Here is a 23,045-nt window from a genome sequence, read left to right as displayed (position 1 = left end):
AAATTGTTACATTTTACTACTACAAGAGTTGAATACTGCATATATCAAAGTTCATTAAGACATATTTTCGACATGGCATATAATGAATAAAACATAAAGAAAGAAAATTCATGCATAACGTAACAATACTAACTGATAGGATATTTATTCAGAATAACAAATCTCTCGTAAACGCATAGCATTATTTCGCTATCGGAGTACAAGATATGAGAAGTATCAAATGGTTCAAGGTCAAAATGAGGTCGAATACTGCATGGAAGTCATATACTCATTAACCTAATCTGTAGTTGCTGTCTCCGACACATTTACACACCTTCCCACAACACTGTTGACCTTGTTGGGACTCATTGTCCGGTATACATTGGCCCGGTTGTACTACACATGGGCGCACATCATTCACCACTGGTCTCGATCTTGGGGTACAGAGATAATTACCCCTGTAAATATGATGATAAAAATGAGGAAAACATTTTCTAATTCTGATATTTCTTGCCATGATCAGTCTGGTCAATATACCTCCAACTCCTTTTATCGTATCGCATCAATAAATCCGAGATATTGCAATACTGTCCGTCTGTTCGTAAGTCAATATCTCATTATCATTATAAACCTCCAGCTGGGGTCAGTGGTGAGATGAGGTATTTCACGAAACTTTGTACTTATATTGCCCCTGGTAAACATATGCGAGATGGGTATCATATCACACACACGCACACACACACTATATATATATATATATATATATATATATATATATATATATATATATATATATATATATATATATATATATATATATATATATATATATATATATATATATATATATATATATATATTTAAGTGTGGTACAGGTATATATATATATATATATATATATATATATATATATATATAATGATTTGCTAAGTAACCTTAATCTAGAAGACGCATTGAAATTCTGCAATATAATGTGGGTTTGGAGGGAAACAGTTAGGCTTTGTATGATAGGGTGGAACATGCGGTAGAAAGTGGCTGCATTTATATGATAATCCATTACAATGTCTCTATTTTAAAATGAAGTACATTGGCAGAAATAGCTAAAATGACAATCTGTAGGATAGGGGTATTAACGATAAGAACGGACACTAAAGTCGTAGTGGATTATTCTCTTTTAAATACACACACAACTGTTAAAATAATGGCGAAGTAAATTAGATCATATTGTAGGACACATTGAAAGTTTAAATTGCAGATATCGAAGCGTACAATAATAGCATCATTTCTTCTTAACGATTTCCAGAAGTAAACAGAGGCTGATGGTTAAAAGTCAAAATCAAGTCCAAGCCTGCACGTCATTCATTCAGCTCGTTTCTCCGGAAGGGTGGAGGTAGACTAATGTCAACCCTGAGATCCGATCCCGGGATGTAACTACCACCTCCGGCATATTTGCAAACCTTTCCGCATCCGTCTGGGCAGCACCTCTGACCCTGTCGACACTCATCGTCCGACAAACAGTGTCCGGGCAATACCACGCACGGGCCAACTTTGTTCACCGTGGGACACGAACCTAGGTAAGAAAACGGTAATTATTAAAGTAAATACGATGATAAAATAATGAAAACTTTCCTGATTTATATTGACATTAACAGTTTTTGTATTATCCCTCCATATTTTTAAGCATAACGCATTATAATGTTAGAGATATCTTATATGTGTCCTTTTGTCTGTCAATCCATATCTCATTAAAATCCACTGCCGAGGTATTGGTAAAACGTGCGTATTTTTGGTGCCCCTGTGGTAAAATATTGGCTTGGAAATTCCTGTTAGTCGGAAAAGGCATGCGTTGGCTTGTCAGTACTAAATTTATTATGAGAGAGAGAGAGAGAGAGAGAGAGAGAGAGAGAGAGAGAGAGAGAGAGAGAGAGAGAAATTGCGTTACCAGTTGGTGATTGAACGATTCTGGATGGACAACATACTCCTGCTTTTTCGCCTGGGGCATATTGGCAGAAGAAACCTCCGGCACACTGATTAGTAACGGTGGGTAAACAGCGCCCATTCGATATACCCCCATTTTGGCATGTTGGTGGCGGCTTTTGCATTCCAATATCGAGAGGGCAGCATGTCCCAAACGTGCAGAAGTGGCCCGAGGGACATTGGTCGGCCCCAGAAAGGCTGCAAGGACCCGCAGGATTGCCACCATTGGAGCACGTAACTTTAGGGCTGTCGGGGCAACAAAAGCCAGGGCCGTCATTTAAGCTATAGCAGTGATATCCACTAGGGCAGGTGCTTGGAAACGTGAAAGGATTACAGGCCCGACTAACGGGTGTTCCACTTGGACATCTCCGGAGGTCTTCCTTTGGTGGTAAGCCATAAATGTCTGAAAGGTAATACAATATCATATTTGGGTTGTCTGAGCAATGGTAATGGAAAATGTGATACAAATTCAAAATGTGTTTTCAGGATGAAAAATGAATTATTTTATGTCTTGGAATGTTGGATTGGGGGAAAATAAAAACACTATGCGTTTAATTATTGAAAGTTCGATTAGTTAACCGACGTTGGCTTGTTGAGCTTTCCTGTCAGCCTGATATATTTAGGTCATGATTCATTAGGCAGAGTTGAAAACTGTCCAGATTGTCAGAACATAGCAAAGTTGTGAACCTATCTCCGATTACAAGCTGTCAAAACCTATTTTACAAGTTTTTCCCCTAACATTTAGGAAAATACCACTCATTTAAATTTAACTGTTATTATATTTATTACTCTATTAGAGTATCTATTTTCATTTTCAAAGTTATTGGAAGTCCAAGGGCAAGAAATGGGTTTTACCAATCGCTCCACCCTTCACTCCACACGCGCTGTCCTCGCCCACCAAAGCCGAGCCCTCTCCGCCACCGAATATATTATTTCTGGTTGGGGAAGAAACAACGATCAGTCTGGAATTACGTCATATCAAAAATACGAACTTAGATTAATTATTACTATAAAATTCTGTATAAATAAAGGTTTCACAATGTTAAGGATGTTTTGCCTAGCAAAGTGTCCAACCCGAAAAAATATGGAATATTTTCTTACCTATAATCATCAGCGATATGATGGCCAAAACAAGTAGAACTGTTTGTCCGGGCATCTTACTATGTAATCCAGAAACGCAGATGATAAAACAGTTGTTGATTGGAGGAAATTTATACTGTGCGTTTGGGAGTTCTTTGAAGAAGGCTTCCTCGAAAAAAAGGTGACATCATATGTTACATTATAATATAGGAAAAAGCCACATTCCTCCACCCAAACAATGGTGTCAAGCAAACAAATAAAAAAGAAGTAAATACAGTCATTAAGTTGAATATTGGCCGTAAACCCTCAATCGAACGTCATCACGCATGCACAACAGTAAGCATGGTCTTCCGCCATAACTAAGTAATGGTCTACTTCAAAGAGGAACACTACGACATGCCTGGATGTATCGTTTAGTCAGTTAATAGATGCCTATGTTCAGAGCAAATAAAATGTCTTATAACGTCAAAATTATGACTTTGTGGTCTATTTGATATACGATGAAGGTCTGAAGTACATATTTAGAGTTAATACTATGAAATGTAGAAGGTTTTAAGGAATAAGTCATAGAATGAACCGAATATATTTTGTTCTATTCAACCTAAACTCTAATTTACATAAAAAACTATTGATATTTTCTGTCGTGCAGGGTATGATAAATTGAATGTAAGAAAGAAAATTATCGCCATCAGATTTTTTGCATGATAAATCGATACGTTACACTCGGAGATGCTCATGACCTTTCTTTTACTTGATTTCATCCCACGATCTAAGTGATGTCATAATGATGACTATGGTAATGGCGACGACAAAAAATAATAATAATTAAATAATGATGATGATGACTGGGATGATAAGTCATAATTATTTTCATTAGACGTCAGAGTGGGAATGTATATATTTCCGTCACAGAGTGTTTACAAAAAAAGATAAATAAAATGTCTGAATTACGCACCAAAGCCAAACACACAACACAAATTAATTACACATAACACTGTCGTCATCATTGTCAGGATGACGTTAAGACAAATGATATATAATACCAATACGGTTGTGGCAGAGAAATATACGTATTTCATGGCTGTGTCAGAGAAATATACGTATTTCATGGCTGTGTCAGAGAAATATACGTATTTCATGGCTGTGGTAGACAAATGTACGTATTTCATGGCTGTGGTTGACAATGTACGTATTTCATGGCTGTGGCAGCAAATGGTTGTTTAATGTAGAAATAATACATTAGAATCGAAGACATTTGTACTTATTTCCGAATTTTCTGTATATACAAATTAGTGGAACATGGCTTTGATTATAATTGTACCATAAATAGATTTGATGAATAAGTCAGTTACAGAGACCGTTAACGTTGTATTAGAATATCACGTGATAGCTGATCATGTTTGTATATGTACCGATTCAAGAACCGTCAATATGGCGGCCTTTAAGATTGCAGCATAACTTCATAAGTTCAGCCATTTTTTAAAAACCTTATATTGGTTCCACTTTACAGTTTTATATTTTGAGTAGGTTTTGACTTTTTTATGTTAAAATAGGAGTTTCCCAGTTTTTCCTATTTGGTTATCCTGATTATTTTAAAGAGACCTTGTATATGGTAGATAGTTTTAAAAAACGTTTAATTCCCGTGATGCTTGGTGTATGGTTGATGGGTGTAATTTGGACTACAGTGTAAACATTGTGGCCTTTCTTCAGATGTGCATTTCTCAAAAGACTGCTCGCTCCACTTGGTCAGTTTCACTCACTGAACTTAAGGTAAATTGAGACAAAAATGTTCCGATAATATCTCAAATACAATTTGATATATTGTATAATTCATTTCTTGAGCTTTCAGAAGTTGGTTCTGTATAATTTTAGAAAAGTAATTTTACCTGCTGTTTGTAATGAGTAGATTTTAACAATAATAAACTTTTCGCTGCAAGGTAAAATGAATTATTTTACGCATTTAGTGAATAATGACTTGCCGTAAACACAAAATGTACTATAAATGTAGATATAGCCAAATATAAAACATTTTTTTTAATAAAAGGATACTATTCTGATGTTTCTGTATTATATTATATTATAATATATACTTTGGAATAGAAATATTTTTCGTAAAGCCTAAATCAGCAAGAATAATTCACAAACCGTATATGCAAAACTCGGAATCTACTGTCATCTATGTAAACACATAATAGTGTGTCCTTTTGTCGAAAGGTATGTACACAAACTGGTTGGAGACATTTTTGTAAATGTTCATAGAGCTGATGCAAAACAATTTGGACGATAAGTACACAGGCACCGTTGACCACGCCTAATAAACGACGTCAGATACTTTCTGTGTTGTAAGGAGACTGACAGAAAACCACGTATTCTTCATATCTACAGAGGCAAACCAGCAACTCATCTTCAGTACCTTAAGGGCATATTGATTCTGAAGATTCCATTTTCAATTGATAATGGTCAGCATTATCATTAATGTCTTTCAGATTCAACATCAGTATGTAAGTTGCATATCTTTTAAGAAGAAATAAATTTTCCTGCAATATAACCAGATTCTTCAATCATGTCATTGAGTTACAATTTTCTAAATTCATAACTGATCGTGTTGGTTTCACAAGCTTTTTAGTTGAAATCTCTAGGAGTGCATAATGTAAATTAAGAAAATTCAAGTTCATACCCTTTGAGAATAATGAGTACGGTCCAGTCAGAAACAAGATTTTTACAGATATGAAAAAAACTGAGAAACAATCACTCGGTCAAAACTTGTAGGCAGATTTTGAAAATTCAAATTCTATTGAGCATCTCTAACTGAATTACGCTTAAGATTTTTCAAAAAGTTCTTACAAACGCAATGTATATTTTCGCTGCGTTCATTAACTGGTCGATGCTTTGTCCTGCCTCAAGGCTCTTGCGGGAAGCCGAAATTGTAAAGACTGTTTTCATCTTATCGCTCAGTTTTGGAATGACGTTGTGATGGGTTGTATGGATGATGGACTCAGAACCTGCTGGAAACTGACAATGGAATCATTAAAAAAAAACGACTGTCGTAAACCTAGTTTGTTTTGAGCACTGCATAGTCACTAGTATTAAATATTCAATTTAGTCCGAATGGAGAAACGGCGGTTGTTGCCAACTCAAGCATAGCCTCTGTTGCTGCATTAATTTTTGATAATATTGCAGTTGTTAGAAATCGTCGTTAAAATGTTCTTCGTAAAATTAATTTTGTCATGATAGTCCTACCAAATGCCCATTTACATTTTCATATGCGAAAACAATGTCAAATATCTGGGTTTATTCTTGGCTTTCTCCAAACTAGGTCCGGCTGTTTTGTTTGCCTACTTACATTATTTGTACAGATATAGACAAAGACAAATTATATTTAGAGTCTTAATTTTCATTTACCTAACCAGAAGCATTATCCCGTTTAGCTACTCTGATGACTACATAAATAATATAACAATTAACTTCAGTAATCATATGTATGTTTGTAACTAGCCATTAAAAAGATGTTTCTATGCTAAAATACCCACGCTCATGCCCCCAATTTATAATTTGTTTGAAAATTTGATTTCATGCAATGTTAAGATACACACGCGTAGTGACTCTGGGCAATACACTAGTAAGACGCTCGTACCCCACCCACTTCACCTCTGAGAATTACCCTTTGCAGATCTTTACCCATTAAATAAGTGTTGAGTTTTCTATACTGAGACATTGCCCTATGTTTGTGTGCTAATCTACCATATTATTTGCAGCCGCATCTGAAAGTCCACATGCTGTCAGTTTATGGGGGCTTTACTATAGAATGGTGATAACTTTATAACAGGGGTCATATTGTCAGTGTATCCCCTAGGTGTGTAAGAGTGAGAGTCAAAAATCTCCCTGGTGTCAAAACAGGGGTCAGACTGAGTAAACAACAAACTTTGGTATCAAAACTGGGGGTCAAATTAAAAATTTGGGGGTCTATGAAGCGCAAATGAGGGTAAAAGGAAACAATGAATTGTGGAAAGGAGCGATAAAAAAGTTAGCTTTGTTATAAATCATAAAAAGGTTACGTCAATTCATTTATTTAGAGATCAGATAAACTCACATTTTCCTGATTGACAAACCCTAGCCGAAAACATTTCCAACAAAACAGAACCAGCATTTTACAAACAGAGAGACTCATGTGAATGTCCTAAGACGACATTTCAACAACGGACCATCGCATTTTTCTACACTGCTAAATATCTTTGAAAATGGACCTTGTCTAACACAGGACTCTCCTGCATTTTATATGGAGGACAAACTCCCATTTGCTGCCAAACACATTTAACATGCCACACTGTTACAAACAGATGCAACACACATGATAAACGTACGGCGTAGTATGGTATTTCCTTTGAGTTCAGACCATCGACTCCATGCTCCACCTTTACGAAACGTACCTTTCGATGGCCTAATGTTAATTTTCTGTTTGGACCTGTAATCTTTTGACCCTACTTAACAGGGGATCTGATTAAATCAAAAGTATTCCCTCTACCACTTTAGTCGTAAACTAGTTGGTTATTGCCTATGTCTTTTACGATATTAATAAGAAAAAGTCACTGAAGACTGCTACACAAGCCCGATCACAAATAATCTCGTAATTTTATTGCACGGTTCTTAAGCTCATATTGACAGGAAGTTCTAATACTGATTGTTTTTTGTGCATTTATAACCTATTAAAAGTTTTCTGACTGTTCTCCAATTATTCATTATACTTATTTCTTACACTATGTTATTTTCTACGAACAGGATTAAAGATAAGAATGAAGATTAATATTAAGGTCGAAAAGGTCATGAATGTACCAGTCAACTAATAACATGAGAATTTCGCAGTTTTCGAAAACATTTTGTCAAGTATTTTATACCGCTTCACACAAATTGGAAGATAATGTGGAAAATGAAATTAAATAAAACTAAGTTTCAATCATTTGCATCTCTGGGAATACAGTTTTAATTGTGAGTTATCCTCCTTTTGAATTTAGTCTTCGTGAGCCCATCTTCTGGAAATGATTTTTGTCTGTGTCAATTATCTTCCTAAGTTAATTTTGTCAATAAGAATAACTATGTGCCATAACCATCGGACCCAAACATAACTTTATGCAATTAGTCTATATCATTAAGAATTCTTTTCAGTACCGTTGTCAGGATGGAATCAGAACCAAAACAAATACATGTGAAAGAAGTGCATACAACAAAATACAAAATAGAAATTATATTTACTCCGAAATATTTTGGTTCAGTAGAACGCAAAATTGGTCGAGGCATTTTAATGCATGCTTGTTTCCACGTCATTTCATGCAATTAATAAAGTCCGGTTGACATTACTTTAAATCGTTTTACTAAACATTTGATTAAAGTTACACTGAATTATCTACTTTAATAAGATGGCAATTTTATATTTTTGCGTTGTTTGTCCATTATTTTATTTGTACAGTGTTTGTTTATGTTTTCCTTACTTTTTATTTTCCTTTTATTTCTTCTCCAGTTCGTCATTTATTTTGTTATTTTGCAGAAATTAATAGAGACTGAAGAATCATAAAGATTCAGATTTGTCCGCATATTTTGAATAGGATCAATAATTGTACATTGTGATCTGCACTATCTAAATAATTGAAGATTATTGATTTCTACGGCATATTGTTTATTATGTGACTGCTATTGCGGCATGTTGGCATCACACACACACACACACACACAAATATATATATATATATATATATATATATATATATATATATATATATATATATATATATATATATATATATATATATATATATATATATATATAAAGGAACAAATAATCACTAAAATCTAACAAATCTCTTTTGAACAGAATAATCAATTTCAAATACGTCATTTGTTTCATGCTAAAGTAGATCTTTTCATTTGTGTCGAATATATGTGATTTTGTTGTGTATTAGCTACGTTTTCTACAACTGTTGGCCTATATGAAAATCTTTCGAGCTGACTTGTATTGTGTGTTTGTGTGTATGTGAGAGAGAGAGAGAGAGAGAGAGACATACAGAGAGAGACAGAGAGAAAGATATCTTGGACATTGAAGTAAGGTCATGGCTGTGACTAAATAGTTTCTAAATTATCACATAATTTATCAAATATCTGGAAATGATTTCAAATGGAACGAGAACGAAGGTCAAAATGGCAATTAAAAGAGAAGACGTAATATAAGGATTAGTAAACTCTATGCAGACTATATTCATTTCTACAACAGAGTCCCGTACTGACGCCAGGGGCATGTTGGCAAAATAGGCCTGTAGGACACGCATTTTCCACACAGCGCCTCCATTTCGACAATTTGCTAGATACACTTCATTTCCACAACAGATGCCCGTGCTGAACCCAGGGCCATGTTGGCAGAAGAAGCCTGTAGGACACCAAGTTTCTATGCGGCGTCCAAGTGGTGTTCTTCCATTTGGTCAGTTTGGTAGAGTCATTTCTATTTCTTGCTCAAGATGGCAGCACATCCCTAATCCATGATGTGATGTGGGGGTGCAAAAGTAGCCTAAGGGACACTGGTTGGCCCAATATTCCCGACCAGTGGAATTACCGCCCCATGGGCAAGTGGCCCTAGTGTTAATAGGGCAACAAAAGCCAGAGGCTTCTTTGGAGCCGTAACAGTAATACTCGTTTGGGCAGTTACTTGGGAACGTGAAAGGATTACAGCCCCTGCTCACCGGCGATCCGATTGGACATATCTGGGTGCGTTGTATCCCATCAGTGTCTGAAAGGTACGGGAAAATTAAATCAGAGTTTCTTACATGATGGTGTAAGAAAAAAAGGTAAACTGAAAAAATGCGTTTTGAAGGTACGAACTAAATTTTTTTATGTCAGTGAATATTAGGTTGTGGAAAATTAAAACATACCATGTTCTGGAACATTACAATTTGGATCACGCAACATACTTCAAGTTGTTGAACATGATTCATTCGGCAGAGCTGAAAACTATCAAGATAGTTTCACCATTAGCAAAGTACAGAGCCTAACTCTGATCATAAACTGGAAAAGCATATCTGACACGTTTTCTGATCCATTACGAAATCACAAGTTATTTGTAGCCGTTACTATATTGATTACTGTACTTGATTACATATTTTCATAATTAAAGTTATTGGATATAGAAGGGAATGAGGTGAGTTTGTACTCTTCTCTCCACCCCACCCCCTTTGTACCCATTTCACTCCACACCAAATCTGCACCCTCTCTTCTACCAGTATATAGTTCGAGTAGGAAATAATGAACATTCCAGAATTACGTCATACTGGAAGTGAGTGTAGGACAGTAAAACGGCACCTATAATTTCTAAACCGAAGTATACTCTGTGAAAGCAAGATTAAATTGCACTGGCCCCATTTTGGTATTGAGTTTAATATAAATATAGGAATACGTAATTGTCAAACAATATCACAGGCCTTATCCCATATAAGATAAAACCTTAGGTAAATAGTAGATTACTTTGTTTATTAAAGTGCAAATGCCTATAAAGTACAAGGTTGTCTTGATAGGAAAACTAAATGTTTCAATTAAAAAAGCGTATCTTATGAAATGCTGTCCAACTTGAAAAACAAGTCTGGAATATTTCCTTGCTAATGACTAATAGCAATAGGATGGCCAAAACCAGTGAAAGTGTTCGTCCAGGCATCTTACTAAAAACAGATGATTGAGCTTTTGCTAATTGGAGGGAATTTATACTGTGCCTTTAGTTTCCTAGAAGTAGGTTTTCTAGACAAATGTAACATGATACAAAATCATACAAAAAGCTTTATTGCTTAGCTCAAATTATGATGTAAAGAAAATGTGTAAGAATGAAGTAAACACAGGGTTAGCCAGTTTAATGTTGACCTAAGTCCCCATTCCAAAGTCATCGCACATGCACAAAATCATGCATGGTACTCCAATTGATAATGCTTGTGTTCACAATGTTACAGGTCCATCGTAACAAACATCAAATCGTTGAGTTCGACCGTTCAACAAAGAAAGTATTGTAAAACTTCAGAAACATGTGTTTGGCTATTGTTTTTTATAATGGTATTATTATTATTATTATTATTAACAACGTGATAGTAACGGCGATAATGATGAGAATAATCATCTGTCATTTTTATTTTTATTTCTATTGAGGTTACCATTATAGTCTTTGTATCATTATGATTCAAGCAATATAATAGTCATCATCATCATCGTTATTATTATTGTCATAATGATTATCATTATTATTAATATTATTATTATTATTATTATTATTATTATTCAGCATCATTATCATCTTCATCATCATCTATGTTGAAACGAAAATGCACAAAACTATGAGAGTAAACTCGCCAATTGATTTCGTTTGCTTTGTTAGAGTCACCTCCCTTTAATGAAAGTGACTGCTCTTTTTAAAACCACCATTGGACCAAAGTTTAGTCCCGCAATTGAAGAACATTTCTCAGCTGAAACTGAACAGTGAATGCTACGAATAGCTGCGATTTAATTATATCTCGAATTTCACCCGTACGTGTGTTATTAGACGTCAACTGGTTCCGGCTGACAACCAGCAGAAGGAGGTGTTGATGTATAAGAGGCGTTGATAACATCGCTTCACCTTCCATCTCGTAGTTTCTCTGTTGGTCGATATGTCACACTGTCAAAGGAATTTAACGATGCTAAAATATCAAATGTGATAACGACGTATTTTATCATTAGAACAGAGAGTCACATCAATGTCGAGAACACTCTGTTTTCTCAACATAAATGTGTGTAATGTTACCGGTATAACACCATATCTTCCTTTCCTTTGCTGGCTCTGAATTAAGGCAATTTCTGTTAAAGTTAGGTAATTGTTAATTTTTGAGGAAAACAGGAGTTACGTCACCGTAATTTGTATACAATTTATCAGTAAAGTTGTCACGTGCTATTAACAATAGCCACATTAAGTTTGTTTCGTTCTCTATTCATAACGAAACTCTTACATAATCCGATTGTTCCTGTACTTTTGAGCTCTGAGCTAACTTCTCATCCAGACAAATGATGTGTGTACAACTGTTTCTAAGCCTAATTGTACAAACTGGTAAAAACCCTGGTTACCCAATATATTAATAGTACAATCAGTCTTTTGGCCTGACGCACACAAAAAAAAAACATCCGTATAACAAACATCCGTAACTTATTTTAACGATCAATGACGATTCAATTTATAGATGGATTAAATATTTGTATAATTAGTTTAATTTTGCATAATTAGGCTTAGAAACAGCTGTTCACACTTCAGTTGTCTGGAAGAGCACTTTGCTTAGCTCTCAGACAAAGTTATCGCATCCAGTAAAATTTAATCCATCCAATAAATTATATCGTCATTGACCGTAAAAATACGTTACGGATGTTTGTTTTCTGCAGAAGGTCAAAAAACATAATTTCGAGAGAACAACAGGAACGTTTTTGCTATTGTACTGCTACAACTATTATTCTTCTGATTATTATTTTTGATATTATTATTATCATTATTATTATTATTATTGTTATTGTTATCATTATTAATGAAAATAAAAATGAATACAATACCAATATTGGTATTCGATTTTAAACTATGTTTAAAAGATGAATCTGCATACAGATGTCACCTGTGTACAAATGTCTATTTGGGCCATTTTCCATATGTGGATGCTATTAACAAGTGTGTTTGTAAATTCAAAACGGTTTACATTGGTCTTTCTCTTGGTATACAGTTTTTATACAGAACATTCATGCACTGTGCAGAACCTTCTTATGAGCAAGTTGATCACAATGGACTTATTTGTTGTCAGGCCAGGCATCACCAAATACGGTAGTAACAGTTGATGGCACTAGTTGTGACTGCTAGGAATGAACATCTACACCTGGCTGACTCTGGCAACTTCCTTCTAGTGAATCAGCCCACCGAGCAGATTTACTTATTCCCCGGCTGTGCAGGCAGATGGCGAGTGATGTGTGGACAACGGAGGGGTTGAGTTCAGATGCAGCAGGAACAGGTGCTACCTAAGCTGTCGAAATCTTTGCAAGAAGACAAAGGAAACGCAGCTCATCAGTGTTGCCTGGAGCGGAAGCACATCAATGGAATGTACATCAGTAGATAGAAAAACACAGCGTTATGTAGTAGAAGACTGATCAGCAACCATATATCATCCCTGAATTTCTGTGTCATCGTGGTTTTCTTTCGTTTGACGACTACCAAATGATCTGTTGAGTGTGGGGCAGCCACAACGTGGATGTTTCAAATAAAGTTTGCAAGAGAAAGTTTGCGTGCCCTCGTAATTGTTTGTTTCTGCGGTTTAAATTTGGCAAATTGGATTTTGTTAAGTTCAACTTAACTTCGTGAATAACATTATTATTTGAAACGTGACAGGTTTATTTATAACGCTTATCAAAATGAAAACGTTTTCCAAAGGTGAGTCAGCAACCTAATTTTCCACCCATGCCATCTAACAACAACATTTTATCAGAACAATCACACTAATGCAGCTATAATTGGCATTGGTAGCAGGTGGATTAGTAACACCTTCATAAACGTTCTTGTAGAATAGAGACTGCATATCAGTGTTCCGATGACATCTAAAACTCATCAACGACAACTAACGCGCGTATGCAGACATTGAAGGAACTATCACATGTATTCATAATGCAAATTTCGATAACACAGCTTTACCGTCCTTAACATGATTAGTACGCCAAGTTCGATCGTTACTGTTGTCCTTTCTGTATAATGTAAAGGTATGTTTGGCTCATACAATATATAACCAAATACGCAATTTTTTTCTCGGAATTTGTTGCTTTCATATTAGTTATTATTAGAATTTATCGAATCTGAAATCATTACTTCAGGAAAAAGATATGAATTTCTGGAGACTTCGGCGACTGAATTTGAAAGTAGCTTTTGTTACGTCTAAAATTAATATATGAACCTTGATAATTTCAATAGAACGAATGATGCCATATAGTTTTGAACGAATTATTTACTTTGTTCCAAAATTAGTTAGAAATGAAAAATGGAGAAATTTATTTAAACTGCGCAATTAAAGCTTTAAAGCGACAGTCCAGGCGATTGTTTGTCTAGCGTGCCTGATAACAGGAGTGAAAATCACTAAAATGTGCCTAGCATGATTTTGATGCAGACATTGAATGTCTATTTAAATGAACAGCGAAAGGAATTATTTCATGTTTTGACTATGATTTTATATCTTTCGTACTGTAGCTTATATTTTGTCATTTAAATGGAATTGTTTCACAATTATTATTTGAATATTTATCTATTTTTGTCTCTCATATATTCTACCTTCTCTGGTGTTGTCAACTATTTCTAAGAGTCTTGCAAATAGGCAGTGGTTGAGGCAATGAGCAAGCTTTGTGAAAGTATTGATCGATGTAGCAACTCCACATCGATCAATACTTTCACAAAGTTTGCTCATTATAAGATAATATATAACATGTACGAAAACGTTCAATGTACCAATCGAAGATGTGTCAGTTTGCTTGAAACATAACTTAGTATCCGGATTATCTCCATATCAAGGTTTCTTAAGTAGTCTTTAGCATCTAAGAAGTCTACACTTTCCTAACCATCTTCAGTTCCAATCTTAGTTAATGACAGGGGAATTTTTATCCCATTCTGTTAGGAAACTCCTTTACAGATGTTTCCAAATAAATCCATTTTTTCCATATTTTGTTTTTATTTTCATTTCTCCCGTGACCACGCTGGTCATAGGGGCGACAATGATGACTTGACGACTATCTCTCTCACTCTCTCTATTTCTCTCTCTGTCTATATGTCTGTCTGTCTCTCTGTCTCTCTGTATGTTTCTCTCTCTCTTTCTCTCTCTCTCTCTCCATTTTGCCTTGTTCAACACTGCTCTTTGGGACTTTGCAAATTCCACTCTTTCATGTAATAGTCCCTTATCTTATTCTGTCTGCCTGGTTTTCTCTTTCCTCCCACTGTGCCCCTTACGACTGGTTTGACAGGCCAGATGAAATTGAAACGTGAGCATACCATCTTAGTTTGCGTTTATGTTTACTGTGGTGAACACATCTTCATGTCCAGCTGTACCTTGAATTCTTATGCGCAACGCATCATTAAAGATGTGATCTATACACGATGTATTCAGGTTCCCTCGATAGCATTTCATTTCTAAAGCATGGGTTCCTCTCACCAGATCTGTTGTCAGGGTCCATGTCTCACATGCATACAGTAAAACGTACACGATGAGGGAGCGCACAAGATTGTTCTTGGACCCATGCATGAATTTGATGTGCTTCCAAATTAGCTTCAGCTTAGCCAGTGCAGCTGTTTTCAGCGCAATAATGGAAAAGTCTCAGGTTTTGAACCTTCAGGTATTTGAAGCTTGTCACTGTGCCATCTTCTGTTCATCCACTCTTATTTCATTTTGTATGCTATTCGGACTGGACTTCATTAGCTTGCTGTTTTCATCGCTGATCTCCATCCCAAACCTTGGTGATGTTTGGTTGGGACGATTCACTAAGGTTACCAGTTCTCGTTCATCTCCTGCTAGCCCATCGATATCATTATCAAAGCGCACGTTGGTGAATTGTTCGCTCTCCAACAATGGAACTGTCGTCAAGATTTTTCAAGCCTTCAGTCACGCTTCTTTCCAGGTGGATATTGGGTGAGAATAGGGTGATATGAGACAGTATAGAGCAGTGGTAGTCGCCTTGTCAAGCTGGATTTTTATGGTGCTGACTGGTTTTCCGTTTATGTTTTGTATCCGCAGGATGGCCCACAAGGCTGCATCCCATACATTGCCGGAATCTTTCCTGAAATCAATGAAGACATGATAGAGGTCATATTTAGTATAGTTTGGTCTTCAGAAGCATCCTCTTTTAAAACTCCGTATTCCGTCCACCTGTAAAGAATCTCTTGATCTTCTGTGAGACTCTAACTAGCAGTGTCCTGAATTGTAGATCTCCGCTCACCTGTTTCTATATTCTCAGGTGTTTCAACAGCCATTTTACTTTTATTCTGGTTCAGACTTTGCTAGACTTCCTTAAATTGGTCCTCTAACCAGTTTGCTTTCGTTCATTTTAAGCCCTTCTTAATTATGTTCGTAGTTTCCCTGTATGTTTTGTTTCTTCAATGTCTTCTCGCTTTCTCCTCACATCAGAGAGACGTATGTATTCTGCTGTGATCCGGGGCTTCCTATGTTTTGTAAGTTCAAACGTGATCTTGATCTGTCTTGACATATTTATTTGTATCCTGGTCGCTTCCTACGTTAGCTGCTGGTACACTACATCTTCTACAAAAGCGCTGCCTCTTCCAGAAGCAGTCAATTCCCATAGTGGTACCTGTCTGTTTAAGATCACTGTTTTATTATACGTTAAATAATTCTTTTCTGACAAGCAGACAGATGCGACAAGATACAAAAAAGTAGGTGAACGTGTCGACAGATAGAGCTCGTTGAGTATGTGTGGATTAAGTAGCTTCGTTGATTTATGGATGTTTTCATAAGTGATATATGGATTATGTATCAATGGAAGCTTTTAACAGTGGACTGTGTTTACTTATCTAGGGTGTTATTTCAACACTTTGAGCTCGGGTGCATATATACATATTTTAATGACATGACATTTAACACAGTGCTGTACAGTGTGCTTTAATACCTACTATGTTGTATTCGCGAAATCCTACCCGATTTGTGCTCGCTGTAGATGCTTTACCATGGCGTTACGCAATATGAACTTAATAGATTTTGTGAATTGTTTGCAACGTGGCCGGAGCAAACAAGCCATCATTGACATAATCTAAACTCAACGAAGCATAAACTAGGTACATTAATAGCTAAGGCACACAGTATTGCCCATAGACGCCTGCTGGTCTTCGACTTGACAATGCAGAATAGTGTATTTCTTGTTTTTGTCGGACTCTTGGCATATTTTCGTACAGGTACGTTTATCTGTCGTTGTGACAAGTGTGTGTGTGTGTATGGTTTTTACTTTGGTTGAACCAACATATTTTCTGAGTTGAATATCTGCTTTTGGATAATTCAGCTATTTCAGACTTCCAAAATGACACTGAGATTGAGTTGCAAGTTAATAGTAAATTACAAAATTATTCTGAGCAAAATATATGAGGAAAATGCTTAGAGTGGCGGTTTATCCTTTGTGTGACAAGTGTATTTAGAGTTAATTTAGAGTTAATAATCAAATTGAATTCGAAACAATAGCTTGCAAGAAGCGCTGCAATTCGACAACAAATGTACCATAAACGTTAGAAAACCGAAAAGGTTAGTTCATAATGGGTGATTCGATTCTAAAGTGCAACGATCAATTTTGAGTAAATATTCAATCATAATTATTGATATTTTACATTTGAGAATAATCAGACTAATTTATGTTTTATAAAGTCTGCAAATTTAAACGTTTAAATCACAGTTCGTCAAGCAGTATAACTTCTCTTATCGGTAAGTACTTTAACAATATTTGCCATCTTCTGTATGGAAGGAGCACACAATCTTTCTTTCTCAACATAACCATACTTGGCACTTGGAAATATTTAATATGATTAATAAAGTTCATATTAACTACGGATGGATTTCGTTTCAGTAAATTCACCTTATCGCAATAATAATAGTAATAATGTTCGAATTGGGTTTGGTAGCAGCATTATTTTGTTGCAGTAATATCCATCATCTACATCGTCTTCATCATCTTCGTCATTGTCATCATCTTTAACTTCGTCGTTATCATATTCATCCTCCTCCTCGTTATCTTCACGTCATCGTCGTCAACCAGGGGTTTTGATCCAATGGATATTCTTAGAAAACAAAACGACAATAATCGGTTTTGTCTGTCACATACCTAATGAATTTTTAATGTGTGGTATGTAATTTTAGGTTTTGTTCTTTTTTGTTAACGCAAACTTATACTATTGAATACATTTATGCCATTATTGACCAAAACATTGACACAGATGCTGAAACTTATTGATAGAAAGCTTCTTTTTAAAAACGTAATTACGTTAATTTAAGTTAAAGACTGGAATAATGTTACTTGAAGTATTCTATAAAATAGTCCACGGTTAGTATCACACTTCATCATACTGCGTTCCTGCTATCAGGCCATCCACTCTACAGCTGTGTATATTATTCATACTAGTTGGAGTAATTCGTTCTCACACTCTTCAATTTGTGAGATACGTAGGATTTCCCTTTAGTCCACAATTCCATAATATAACAGTGAATGTGACTATAACTTAAATTTGGTGTTTAATGTTAAACCCACTTTAAGACTAACATGTTATTCCAATACAGAATCTGCCGTCACGTAATCAAATGGACGTTATTAATACATTTGGCTACAAAATATCTGATATTTCTTAACTGGACACTTATAAGTTAAATGATATGTATCATTTGGACACTGATACTTAAAATGATATGAATGAATTTAACAATTACGCTTAAAATGATATGAATCAAGTGGACACTTAAACTTAAAATACCATGAATCAACTGGACATTTATACTTAAATGTGTTATGAACCAACAGGGCACTTATGCTTAACATGATATGAATCAGCTACATACTTACGCTTAAAATGATATGAATCAACAGGACACTGATACTTAAAATGATAGGAATGTCCAAGACACTTAGGCCTAACATGATATAAACCAACTACATACTTACGCTTAACATGATATGAATCAGCTACATACTTACGCTTAAAATGATATGAATCAACAGGACACTGATACTTAAGATGATATGAATCAACAGGACACTGATACTTAAAATGATAGGAATGTCAAAGACACTTAGGTCTAACATGATATAAACCAACTACATACTTACGCTTAACATGATATGAATCAACTGCATACTTACGCTTAAAATGACATGAATCAACAGGACACTGATACTTAAAATGATATGAATGTCCAAGACACTTAGGCCTAACATGATATAAACCAACAGGACACTTATGCTTAAAATGATATAAACCAACATGACACTTGTACCTAAAATAATATGAACCAACATGACGCTTATACCTTCAATGGTATGAATCAACTGGACAATTATACTTAAAATTTTATGAACCAAAAGGACATTGATACTTAAAATGATACGAATGAAGAAGACACTTGTGCCTAAAATGTTATGAATCGACAGGACAGTTGTGCTTAAAATGATTTGAACCAACGGGGAACTCATGATTAAAATGATATGAATTGACTGGACACTTATGAATAAAGCGATATGAATCAACGGGACACTCTTAATTACTGATATTTGTAAATATTCTGGCTTGTATCTTTGAGAATTCTTGATAGAGTACAGCACGCTCTAAATGATTTTTTTTCTGTACAAATTACCGAAGGTTTATGTGACGCATGGATTTATTTCGATTCTCAAAATCTGATGATGTTCATCATATCTACGCAAATTATTTTTAAAATATGGCAATAAGAAATAAAGAAAATAATGGGTCACACAACTATTATGAACAATTACGAATAAGATCTATATGCTCTCTTGATTGTCGAAAATTCGATTAACTTAAATCCTCTAATTTATTATACATTTTAAGAACTGAATTTAGTTTAATTAATTAATTACCTTTTTCGTTTCTCAGATTCAGTTATTTTCTTATTTATTAACCGTTTCTTATCTCCATCTTGCCAGCAACAACCGATGCAAAAATAGTCTGGCTGAAAGAAGTGACTTCACAATTCCAGACACACAAACGTATAGTTCCTGAACCCGAACTTCCTGACCAGTTGGTCTTTCACCTCAATGGCAAATCGGAAGATCTGACATTAAAACTGACGAGAAATCATCTGATTGATCCAAATGTTGACATCTATACCGTGCGAAAATTGAAGGACGGTCGATCCCATCTGACCAAGACCCTATATTTGGAAAAGGAGGTAATGTTTCAAAAACACACAAACAGACGTGAATATGTATAAATCGCGGCCTTATTAAAGGTACACTTAATGATAATTACATGAATGTGGGGTTTCTAACATACTTGTAAAATTTATTAAAACAATGGTATGGTCGAGTTTTTAAGGAAACGCGTTTCTTTAGTACACGTGGTAGGTATTTATGAAACATTTGCACTATTCGTTTAATACATAGCACTCAGATTTTAAAACCCTTTAAAGGTTTACGTAGGGCCCATATTATCGTGCAAGTGATTATTCTAGCTTATAAAACGGGTCAGGAGGAATTAAATTTACATAGTGAGTTAATTTCTTTTTAACTGTGCATATTACATTTCAATAGATTCTTTTATAAATTTCAAACTAATGAAACAAATTGAAGACTCTGAAATGCATTATGCATATATAATTTGTTTATAGAAAGCTAATTGCAGAAAGGGATTACTATTTTTAAGTTATTAGGAAACCAGAAAATATGAATTTTAACGAGCTAAATGTTCTTTCAATAAAATAGTTAATAAGGATCGGATGAGGAAATTAGCATACATAATAATGAAGTCCACCTTAACATATAACAAATGCCAGGACTGCATATGGAAAAAATAAAGTAAGCCTGTACTAGGTATAGCAATAAATAAAGGAAGCCAGGACAGGATCTGGCGATAACTAAAGTAAGCCACGACCAATATGACAATACAAAGTAAGCCCGGACTAGACATGGCCATAAATAAAAGTGAACCACTACCAGATATGGCATTAGGAAAACCACGAGACGATATTGCAAAGACCAGGGCTATTGTTTGAATTCGAATGTTATGATAATGATTTTAAACAATCTTTTTTTATGTTGACGTTCAACAACCAAACATCAACCATCCTACCACACTCACTCTTAATTATGTGTACCATTAAACATAAATTGTGATACATATCTAACAAATAAATCTTGGACAGATACAAAATTAAACATAATAACATTTCTTCAGTAAAGGCAAAACGCAGTTCTTATAAACCATGATTTGATATTTTAGAATGTTAGTCTGTAAATCTGCAACCATAGAAAAACTGATTTTGAGAGTTTCTCTGTCTATTTGCACCTAAATAATCAGATGAACATTGGTTAATTTAAGACATATAATTCTGAGATCAAACAAAATACAATGCCAGTGAAAAATGTTTTAAACGCCAACATTTATAACAGCTATATGCAGTTGTTCTTCATTAGGGGAAACAAAAAGTCAGCAAATAAGACAGTCTTGTGGATTACCACGTTAGGTTGATTCTACTTTATTGGGTCACTTTACATAATGTACAAAATACAAAGAAAGAAGCATTGAACTCATTCTGTGAGAATCCAGCGTACGTTCATTAAAGTTATAACGATTTATCTTTCGACGATTCTCTTTCTGGCTATTCAATCGTAGGATAAAGCAATTTGATGTTATTAGCATCATTAACCGACTGTGCAGATTGATTCAGAAGCTGGATGACAATGTTTCCCGTTCATAATCTTTAGTTTTGACTTTAAACACTGCAGCTGATTATGTAAGTGTTTCATAGCATTTGAGTATCGAGCTGAATGGCTAAAGGATACTATTGAAAATAATATGTTAGTATTAGCAAATCAAGAGGTATTCTAATTATGTCCCATACATAAATCAATAAGACATATCCTGCATTAGGTTTCTGCGCATTTGGAACTCCTGAGATTTGATTTCCCATTGTGTTAATGTATGACATCATATTCAATCATGTTTCCGTGAAAACAAAAGTGGTTAACCACAAACTGTTGTCATCCTCCAAAAATGCTAAAGTCATTTAGCTAGGAGAATGTGAAATATGGCAAAAGTGAATGTGAGAAGTTAAACAAGGACCCGTATCCAAAGATAATATTGCAATTCAATGAGGGCCCCGAGTGGCCGAGTGGTCTAAAGCGCTCTTCGTTACGGATCACTGCCATCTCACCTGTCTGCGGCGGTTCGAGTCTAAGATTCAGCCAATGTGGGCATGTGAGAAAGCTTGCCAGTAGCTTCTCGTGGGTTGGTGGTTCTTTCCGGGGTTTTCCGGGTTCTTCCTCCACCATTAATACTGGCGCCATGTATAGCCTATCGTGCTGAAAAATGGCGTTAAACCCCACAACAACAACAACAACAGCAATTCAATGAACTTCTTGACGGCAACATTCGTCTTAAGTAGAAAACTGACGGTTTTGAGTACGAGCAATTAATTTTAAATTCTGTAGGTTGCAGGACGGAAAATTTTATTAAACACATGGGTTATGAAATATCTCCTAGAGATAGAAAGTACTATACAATGAACTGGGCATTCTGAAGCAAATATCAAACATGAAATGATAGGTTACCTATTGGAACGTCTTATCAAATTTACGGAATATGAAACATTTAATATTGATTGAATAGTACATGAAATGAACCTGCCTGTTAAATAATGGACCTAAGGTAAAATTAGTACAGGAAGCAACGTAACACACCTCTCACTACAGACCATTCCAGACAAAACATACATCTAGCGTCAAGAATGTGATTCTATGGTACGGGATAAAGGTTCACGTAGACATGATTTCAGATATACTAAGCTAACATTACTTTTGCCAAAATGGATTGCCGAATAAAAGATACACAATTTATATTTGTTTATTATTTAGTATATTTCAAACATCACTAATAACAACAAAAAAATGAATGTTTGCTCTATGCTTGCAGTACGGGTATGTTTAGCGCCGTTATAAAGGCGGAAACAGCCGATTCATGCTTGAGAGGAAACGCTACTGGCAATGTCTTTTTCAAACAGGAATAATCAACCATACTTGTTTTATCGATTTTATCGCTCAAACATTTTGGTTTCGAAACTCACATTTGAAAAAAAAAAAACAACATGAAATATGTTGTAGTACGTAAGGGTCTTAGCCAGAGGTCGAAATCCAACTATATGTCTCGTATTCGTACATAAACTATTATAAAATTGATAACATTATTAACAATGCTGTGTAAATCTACATTGGCGTAGACATTTTTGAAGAAGGCGTTC

General features: G+C 35.1%; 1 protein-coding gene across 1 annotated transcript; it reads right to left on the bottom strand.

Moving 5' to 3' along the window:
* Positions 1 to 1,139: 1,139 nt before the first annotated feature.
* Positions 1,140 to 3,203, bottom strand: LOC149783075 (uncharacterized). The gene is made up of 3 exons (XM_089931287.1): positions 3,058 to 3,203; positions 1,922 to 2,359; positions 1,140 to 1,549 (listed from the first exon to the last, which is right to left on the bottom strand). The coding sequence occupies exons 1-3, from the start codon at positions 3,110 to 3,112 to the stop codon at positions 1,335 to 1,337; spliced, it is 708 nt and encodes a 235-aa protein (XP_089787413.1). The 5' UTR covers positions 3,113 to 3,203; the 3' UTR covers positions 1,140 to 1,334.
* Positions 3,204 to 23,045: the final 19,842 nt, after the last annotated feature.

This window comes from Sinohyriopsis cumingii, chromosome 14 (assembly GCF_028554795.1).
Source record: "Sinohyriopsis cumingii isolate HCF-2022 chromosome 14, ASM2855479v2, whole genome shotgun sequence".
Classification (NCBI taxonomy): Eukaryota; Metazoa; Mollusca; class Bivalvia; order Unionida; family Unionidae; genus Sinohyriopsis; species Sinohyriopsis cumingii.
Note: the sequence above shows the minus strand (reverse complement) of the source record. Positions and strands in the feature narration are given on the sequence as shown.

Coding starts and splice junctions, on each gene's coding strand:
- LOC149783075 (XM_089931287.1), bottom strand. CDS start 3,112: ATGCCCGGACAAACAGTTCTACTTGTTTTGGCCATCATATCGCTGATG. Junction 2,360..3,057: donor CATATCGCTGATGATTATAG/GTAAGAAAATAT, acceptor ATTACCTTTCAG/ACATTTATGGCTTACCACCA. Junction 1,550..1,921: donor AATCGTTCAATCACCAACTG/GTAACGCAATTT, acceptor TTTCTTACCTAG/GTTCGTGTCCCACGGTGAAC.